Source organism: Temnothorax nylanderi, unplaced genomic scaffold (genome assembly GCF_030848795.1).
Source record: "Temnothorax nylanderi isolate EJ_2023f unplaced genomic scaffold, tnyl_v1.0 TNYL_tig0492_pilon, whole genome shotgun sequence".
In the NCBI taxonomy this organism is placed as follows: Eukaryota; Metazoa; Arthropoda; class Insecta; order Hymenoptera; family Formicidae; genus Temnothorax; species Temnothorax nylanderi.
Window position 1 is genome coordinate 64,284 of NW_027249554.1, and position 9,491 is coordinate 73,774.

Here is a 9,491-nt window from a genome sequence, read left to right on the forward strand (position 1 = left end):
ACATTTACCAATTATATTTCTTATTTTATATAAAAACAATGTCACTCAACTGGACAATAAGTTTTACTAGAATAAAAATATTTGTTAAAATATGATCTAATCTAAAACGTCGCTTAATGTTAATAAATAAAATATAAAAATAATCTAACCTGTTCATTTCTAATATTTAGGGGAACCATTTTGTGGATCATATATATTAAAATTTCCTCAGGAGATTGCTGCTTGTCTGCGAGATATTCAGCAACACCTTTAACACTTTGAAGAGTCGGATCTAGAAGTGCTTTGCAAACATGAGTTTCATAAAATAGTTTCTTTAAGTTGTTTTACTACGAATGAATTGTATTCATTTACACACATACTACTCTCAACTTCTGCCCTGAAAATATTAAAGAAGTAATTGATACAGCAGCATCTATTTACTCAGCTTTTCAAATTTGGCGGCGCAGGGGTCTACGAAACGCTACACTAGTACGCTACTGCTGTTCATGGAGCTCGCATTCGCTAGCGCTATCATGGCTCCATGAACGGAGTTAATAGCGTTAGCGTTGGTAGCGTGGTAGCGAGCTCCCCGAACGCACCCGATGTCGGTTACGCCGTTTCTTCCTGGAGATTGTCGCGGTTTACGCTTAGTCGCACGCTTTGCACACGCCGATTCGCGTGCGGTTGTATTAAATTAATAATGTTGGTTCTTTGCGCAAACCGACCGAAATCAAAACAAAATAAAGTAATGAATCGGCGTAATAATAATTAATAGCTGCCCTTTGGGTTTTTTACTTATATCTAAACTTATCTCCTAACAAACATCAAATCTATCAATTGCCTGAAGGGCGTAACTAATCCTAAGAACCTTAACGTAAATAAAGACTGACATATCGTCCGAGCGAAAAACAAAAACAAATCTTCATCGCCTTGTCGCGGGAAACGAAACAAAAATTTATTACGCGAACAATCGCGGCTCGCTTGTTACGTCTTCGCGGCGGTCCCGACGCTTATCCCCGCGCTGAGGTTTTGTCCTCGGAATCGGAGCCCTCGCCGCTGCTCGGGCTTACGAAGTCATCGGAGGGTTGGTCCGTGGAACCCTCCATGACTGCGATCGGTAACTCCGAGACCCCGGTTGTTACCTCCGGCACCCCGGTTGTTACCTCCGGCATCCCGGTCGTTACCTCCGGCGGTTCCGGTAGCCTCGCCGACACCCCGGTCGTTACTTCCGGCGATTCGGCTGGTATCAACGGCATGTCTCTGGGTGCTTCCTGGGGCGTCGCTGGTGCGCCGGTCGCCACGGCCGGTGATTGCGGAGCCTCGGTCGGCACTTCGACTCGTCGGAGTATTAGGCGTGGCGAGCCCTTCTTCCGCGGTGGTGCTCCCGAGGTGTGCGGTCGCAACCTCTCTCCGCTAGATGGGAGGGGGCCGCATTTTTGCTGAGAAATTTCTCAGTGGCCCAGCAGGATTCGAACCCGGTTTTCCGGATTACGAATATGGCGCTCTACCTACTAGACCATCCGCAACCCTATTTTTACGTATTATAATATTTATTACTACCCTTATCTCGTATCTTCTATATTTCCCGTATCCTCAGATTTCCGGAGTCTTGAAAAAAGTAACCGTATATAACACATGAACCATATCACGCAAAGACCACAGTGGAAAAGAATTTTGCAACCGACTGAACCGACGCACCCGCCTATTCTTTATTTGTTTATTTGTTGCTATGGCTCACGATGCAATCCCTCGAGACATCGGAGTATCGGAGCACGGATGGAGCAATATACAGGGTGTCTCGGGTGTTTTCAAGCGCATCAATTTTACTCTTGAAAATGATATACAGGGTGTCCGTCCATAAATGTCCCAACAAATATCTCGAAAAATATGGAAGATATGGAAAAACGTTTTAGACAAAAGTTGTAGGATATCAAGAGGGACAAATAATGATAAAATCAATTTTTGAAAGAATAAGATTTTTTAAGGTCATATAAAGATACTGAAAAAGTATACACGAAAATAGTAAATATGGATAGTAAACCAAGTTTTGCGATGTAAACCAAAGTTTATAGATGTTATAACTTTTCTGCGATATTTTTATTTATGTGATGTTAAAGGCTGTTATTTAAAATAGCAAATTATCTCATTATTATTGTTACTTGCTAAATATCTATTTTATTTTTTTATAAATGATTGATATTTTATGTATTTGGACAATTCCAGAATTTTTTGTTTTTTATGATATCCATGTAAGTATTATTACGTAATACATATTTCTTTATAAAATAAACTAATTTGTAAAATACTTTACATATTTCATGACTATAATGTTCATACCTAAACCTTTATACCTTTCATAACTAAACAGTAAAACACAACGTATTGCCAAATATTATTTTATTATTATAAGATATTTGCTTCTAACAAGCCGGTGTATGTTTAAAATATGATATACATATACATAAGTTTCACTTATAAGATTCTAATTTGAAAGCAATGATAAATTCCACACAAATCACATATTCATGGAATAAAATCTTTAAAAATTAATATATTTAAAAGTTATTGATATCATTAACACTTCAGTGGATCAATATTAAATTTATAAAAGCGAACTTTTTTTCAAATAGAAAGAGACATATACGAGTGTACAAATTTGATGTGTTGTTTCCTTCTTCCTAGAGTTATCGATGAAGGGAATGGAGCAACAAGTTCCGTTATCTTCTTATAGCCATGCGATCCACATGCAAATTGCAACTGCAGTCCTTTCTTGATTGTTTTATCCGACCATGTAGAACCTCTCGTAGTGCCTCTTAAAACAGCGTTTTGTTGGTCTTTATTTACAACTTTATTGATTATACAGCTATATTCTTCGACTTTTTCTTCCAAACACTTAATTTGACTTTTCAAGGTTTTATTTTCTATCTCAGCAATTTCAACTTTTTTCTTTAGCAACTTCAATGTCTCTGGACTAGGCAAACTTTCGGTGAAGACTATTTTACTTGTAGTACTTGTAATATTTTCTGGTAATGTATTGATGTCTTGGGCTAGAACAGAATTTGACTCGGTATTTTCTCTTTCATGTACTACTTGCTTTAATGTATCTATAGCAATGGGTTTTTTGTTTATGATACATTCTGAAATATGGGTATACTTCTTTTTACGAGATAGAGTACTTTCTCGACTATGATTATATTCTCTAGATTCATTAACATTCTTGTCTCCCTGAGACCTTTTATTTTATCTACATTTGATTAAATTTCTAATAAAGGTGTCCTCTGTACTGATTTATGACATTTACAAAAGAATGTCGGTATAGCACTTTTTTCAATAAATTTTCTTTTGCCCACGCAATGTACTGCCGATGGATGGAAATGAACCTAAAATGCGCAACATGAATACATTAGAACATAATTGATGTACCATAATACATTTATACATACGTACAGTGAGGAGCATAAATGAGTTCCGTTACCCGGTGAGCTACGGTCGTAGCAGAGCGGTGCAGATGAGCGCGCTACCTCTAGGTCGGTTACCGACCTACTTACAGCCACGGTCGATAAAAGGTTCAAATACAGAACCGCGAACGCGTAAAAATGGTCAGTCACGCTGTATTGCTCGCGCGTGCATTTGATTAAAAGAACATTTTTAATACAATTTGATACACACAATTAATATTTATTACATACAATATAACAATCATAGGTGATTATGTAATTATAATTGTATTATGCATCTGCAACTATTATTCCACCGACTAAGTATGTGTTTACTGGAATAATATAATTATAGATAATATGATAAATATAATTACAACATAATTACCTATAATTATTCTATTGTATATGAAAAATTGTTTCGCGATATTTTATAATTTTTACGATGTCGTATTATTTTCAGTATCTTATTTATAAGTAAATAAAATATTAAAATTAAAAACCAAGTAATGTTACGGCCGATATTCCGAGCAATATTAGGGTATTAATAAAAAGCTATATATACATTTTGAATTATAATTATCGAGTCAACGTTTCGACCTACTTGGTCTTTCTCAGGGCATTACATTCAAACTTACAAGTAATATAAATAAAAATAATTATAACTGTTAGAGTTCACATTATCAACACTGAAAATTATAGTTATCGCCGATGGAACGATTACGACACGCAAAAGAAATAAAGTCAAAGCCAACTTCGAATTAAACGCCGTCACAGGCCACATAATTACAATAATTGTTACCGATTACAATAAATCCTGATCTGAGTTGCAGCTGACGGAGATGCTAATTTCGTGCATTTTCTGTATATTTTAAAAGGGGCAGTCCTCTGTATGATCCTGGTATCAGCCATGCTCAACGTCGGAAATTGTCATGTCCAATATTAAATGGAAGTAGAGATCGGTTTTGCGTCAAGAACCTTTTAAAATATACAGAAAATGCACGAAATTAGAATCTCCGTCAACTGCAACTCAGATCAGGATTTATTGCAATAGGTAACAATTATTGTAATTATGTGGCCTGTGACGGCGTTTAATTCGAAGTTGGCTTTGACCTTATTTCTTTTGCGTGTCGTAATCGTTCATCGGCGATGACTATAATTTTCAGTGTTGATAATGTGAACTCTAACAGTTATTATTATTTTTATTTATATTACTTGTAAGTTTGAATGTAATGCCCTGAGGAAGACCAAGTAAGTCGAAACGTTGGCTCGATAATTACAATTCAAAATGTATATATAGCTTTTTATTAATATCCTAATTAATTAATATTGCTCGGAATATCGGCCGTAACATTACTTAGCTTTTGCTTTCGACGAGCGATAACACGTCCTAGTTTTTTATATTAAAATTAAAATGGGTAAATTAAGGATTAATCGGATACGAAATCTATTTTGTAATATTTTATGAATTCCTAGATTCTTCTAATTTCAACATTAAGTTTATAATGCGATTTTTATCCATTTTTGCTTTTTACAAAATGTCTTTCCTAACATTGAAATATCTTCTTATATAAGAAGAAAATATTTTTATATGTAAGTGATGGTATCTTGTGTTTATGGTAATTGGAATTATTTTCTGCGAAAGAGAAGCCATTTTTTATGTGCTATAAATTGTGAAGAAGTATATAAAGTCTGCGATATTATCACGTAGCTGTTAACCATTATTTTCACAAATATTATATTATTTTTATTTTCTTTTTTATACAAAAAATTAAGAATTAAACGGATAGAAAGATATTCGTAACATGATATATATGTTGTCGAGATGTTTCGAGTTTCGAGATGTTCCTTGTCTTAATATTTGGTGGTTCTGAAAAAAACCGATTGTTTTGCTTGGCCCTGGAGCGAATTTTAATAATCCGTCTTCATTATCATTTCTCCGATCTTTTAATCTGACCCGAGTCGGGTCGAGTCAACAAATCGAAAATCGAAAACGCTATATGTTAGTGCACGATATATCATATTATCGAAAGAAATGATTACTGGACGGATTATTAAAATTCGCTCCAGGGCCAAGCAAAACAATCGGTTCTTTTCAGAACCACCAAATATTAAGACAAGGAACATCTCGAAACTCGAAACATCTCGACAACATATATATCATGTTACGAATATCTTTCTATCCGTTTAATTCTTAATTTTTTGTATAAAAAAGAAAATAAAAATAATATAATATTTGTGAAAATAATGGTAACAGCTACGTGATAATATCGCAGACTTTATATACTTCTTCACAATTTATAGCACATAAAAAATGGCTTCTCTTTCGCAGAAAATAATTCCAATTACCATAAACACGAGATACCATCACTTACATATAAAAATATTTTCTTCTTATATAAGAAGATATTTCAATGTTAGGAAAGACATTTTGTAAAAAGCAAAAATGGATAAAATCGCATTATAAACTTAATGTTGAAATTAGAAGAATCTAGGAATTCATAAAATATTACAAAATAGATTTCGTATCCGATTAATCCTTAATTTACCCATTTTAATTTTAATATAAAAAACTAGGACGTGTTATCGCTCGTCGAAAGCAAAAGCTAAGTAATGTTACGGCCGATATTCCGAGCAATATTAATTAATTAGGATATTAATAAAAAGCTATATATACATTTTGAATTGTAATTATCGAGCCAACGTTTCGACTTACTTGGTCTTCCTCAGGGCATTACATTCAAACTTACAAGTAATATAAATAAAAATAATAATAACTGTTAGAGTTCACATTATCAACACTGAAAATTATAGTCATCGCCGATGAACGATTACGACACGCAAAAGAAATAAGGTCAAAGCCAACTTCGAATTAAACGCCGTCACAGGCCACATAATTACAATAATTGTTACCTATTGCAATAAATCCTGATCTGAGTTGCAGTTGACGGAGATTCTAATTTCGTGCATTTTCTGTATATTTTAAAAGGTTCTTGACGCAAAACCGATCTCTACTTCCATTTAATATTGGACATGACAATTTCCGACGTTGAGCATGGCTGATACCAGGATCATACAGAGGACTGCCCCTTTTAAAATATACAGAAAATGCACGAAATTAGCATCTCCGTCAGCTGCAACTCAGATCAGGATTTATTGTAATCGGTAACAATTATTGTAATTATGTGGCCTGTGACGGCGTTTAATTCGAAGTTGGCTTTGACTTTATTTCTTTTGCGTGTCGTAATCGTTCCATCGGCGATAACTATAATTTTCAGTGTTGATAATGTGAACTCTAACAGTTATAATTATTTTTATTTATATTACTTGTAAGTTTGAATGTAATGCCCTGAGAAAGACCAAGTAGGTCGAAACGTTGACTCGATAATTATAATTCAAAATGTATATATAGCTTTTTATTAATACCCTAATATTGCTCGGAATATCGGCCGTAACATTACTTGGTTTTTAATTTTAATATTTTATTTACTTATAAATAAGATACTGAAAATAATACGACATCGTAAAAATTATAAAATATCGCGAAACAATTTTTCATATACAATAGAATAATTATAGGTAATTATGTTGTAATTATATTTATCATATTATCTATAATTATATTATTCCAGTAAACACATACTTAGTCGGTGGAATAATAGTTGCAGATGCATAATACAATTATAATTACATAATCACCTATGACTGTTATATTGTATGTAATAAATATTAATTGTGTGTATCAAATTGTATTAAAAATGTTCTTTTAATCAAATGCACGCGCGAGCAATACAGCGTGACTGACCATTTTTACGCGTTCGCGGTTCTGTATTTGAACCTTTTATCGACCGTGGCTGTAAGTAGGTCGGTAACCGACCTAGAGGTAGCGCGCTCATCTGCACCGCTCTGCTACGACCGTAGCTCACCGGGTAACGGAACTCATTTATGCTCCTCACTGTACGTTACAGTACTAACCTCGCACAGCCGAGCCGATTTTGAAGGCTGCCAATCTGGTTCTCCCGCAGCATCAATCCATTTTTGTTTTAACTCTGGATCTTGGTCTAACGTGGTTAAACAGTATCCGTCTTTGTTGGAATTTGTGCATCTCGGAGCACAGCATCCGCTAGGCATTTTAAACTATGCATACAACATAAAAATATGTAAATATATAAATATATATTCGTAACCTTATTTTATATATGTATGTAAAATCAAAATGAGAGATAAATATTCTTTTAAGATTAATAATTATTATGCGTCATCTACAATAGCAGTAAGAGTAACGGATTAAAGCTGTAAGACATTGGAGTAAGCCGTCGTTTTCGGCTAATAAGGCGTAGAATAAGTCCGTAAACGAAATGATTCAATCCTATTTAGGTTATGGGATTACGCCTTATTAGCCGAAAACGACGGCTTATTCCGATGCCTTACAGCCTTAATCCGCTACTCTTACTGCTATTGTAGACGACGCATTACTTATAGAAATATTCGAGTGTTATAACACTTTTATATATACGAACTTTTAATTTTTTGGGTGTATTTAACGTGCCATCAGCTGAATCAGACGTTTTGCGGCTGTCAGACAACAAGAATTTACTTATGTATGATCTACTGGAAATAACCGTCTAAACCGATATTCTGATTGGTCAAGACTCTTCATTACCCGAACGAATCAGAAGAGATGCGGTCACGTGACCCAGTTGGCCACTCTCTCCCTTTGAGGCTCTCTACTGAGCACTGGCTGGGGGGGGGGGGCGGGATGCGGCGACACGAGAGGGATAGGGGGACGGGGGTCACCAATACTCGGAGGAGATACTCGGGTGGTGGCTCCTCCTTCCTCCTAGATAGATGGCAATTTTGCCATCGAGACTGCGGGCTGAGGGGGGCTCGGGCGAATTCCCTACGGGGTTTTTGTCACAAGTGCTCCCCTTGGCCCGCCAGGGGGTCGGGACCCGGGACCTAGGTCTCAGGTTTGGGCCCCCCAGCCTTCCTCGGAAGGCGCGGCGGGAGGAGGGTGTTTTGTCTCACGATTCTTTCTCCTCCCGGCCGCCTGGGGGGAGGGCGCATGGGCGGGGTTACCATGCGTCCTCGGCTGACCTTCGGATCAGCACCCCCAGAGAGGTGAGTGGCGGGTTTGGGGTTAATCTCCCCAAATCCGCCACGTGGAGTTCCGCCCAAATGGGCATGGGGGAGGGGGCTTCTCCCCCTTCCCCACGAGGTGGTATCGTCAGGATAGACGTGGGGGGATTCCGAAAGTTATGATTAAGTTTGTTCCCGGGTCTCCCCCCCCTAAGCGTCGAGTTGGGATTCGTGGGAATTTTAGTCGGTAGGCCATGCATGCAGGATCGTTAGCGATGTGCATGCATGGAATCCGGCACTCCCCTCGCCTCTCCCCCGAGGCGGGGGGGTCTTCCCCCTTCGGGGGGCTACTGGGTAAACCAGGGCTCTTTACGGGTTCTGGGATCCCAGTAGTGGAAGATTTCCCCCACGTAAAAAAAGAAATAAAAAAAAGCTGTCACATTTTATGATATCAGGTTATTCTTGCCAACTATCTTTTATGAGTTAATCTATATTGGAATAAAATACGTTCAGATGTATAAAGCAACAATAAATAAATCAGTTTTGTAAATATATTTGCAATACTCTCCTTCTGAGTACCAGTTTTGGTCAATTAAGTGCACTTTATATGTCACATTTGTGACACTAACAATAAGTTATTACTGCCAACCACATCTAATATTCAATATATTCAGTTAAAATATTCTTAAATACTTAAAATACTACTAAATAAACTATCTGTATAAATACTTATGTAACACTTCCTTATTGGAAGTCATATATAGTCTATTGTGTACATTCTAGATATCACATTTTATGATATCAGGTTATTCCTGCCAACTACCTTTTATGATGTCTATATTGGAATGAGATATGCTTGGATATACCGGGTGAATCTTAATGGATGAACCAACTTTTTACCATAGGAGATGAGTTACCGACCGCAACTGTAATGAACCGAACGATCCATAGGTGACACCAGCTTGAATCGACCGCTTCGATCGACGAGTCCGAGGT

The 9,491-nt window shown here is 36.6% G+C and overlaps 1 protein-coding gene across 1 annotated transcript; it reads right to left on the minus strand.

Moving 5' to 3' along the window:
- Positions 1-364: 364 nt before the first annotated feature.
- Positions 365-8,002, minus strand: LOC139783355 (uncharacterized). The gene is made up of 6 exons (XM_071722510.1): positions 7,937-8,002; positions 7,392-7,553; positions 3,253-3,359; positions 2,624-3,211; positions 1,164-1,392; positions 365-376 (listed from the first exon to the last, which is right to left on the minus strand). Exons 2-6 carry the CDS (start codon positions 7,545-7,547, stop codon positions 365-367), a joined length of 1,092 nt encoding a protein of 363 aa, XP_071578611.1. The 5' UTR covers positions 7,548-7,553; positions 7,937-8,002.
- Positions 8,003-9,491: the final 1,489 nt, after the last annotated feature.

What these genes read in the sequence shown, in the direction of transcription:
- LOC139783355 (XM_071722510.1), bottom strand. Translation starts at nt 7,547, where the DNA reads ATGCCTAGCGGATGCTGTGCTCCGAGATGCACAAATTCCAACAAAGAC. An exon ending in AATCGGCTCGGCTGTGCGAG is followed by an intron (nt 3,360 to 7,391) that starts GTTAGTACTGTA and finishes TGCGCATTTTAG; the next exon opens with GTTCATTTCCATCCATCGGC. An exon ending in CACATCAAATTTGTACACTC is followed by an intron (nt 1,393 to 2,623) that starts GTATATGTCTCT and finishes CCTCCCATCTAG; the next exon opens with CGGAGAGAGGTTGCGACCGC.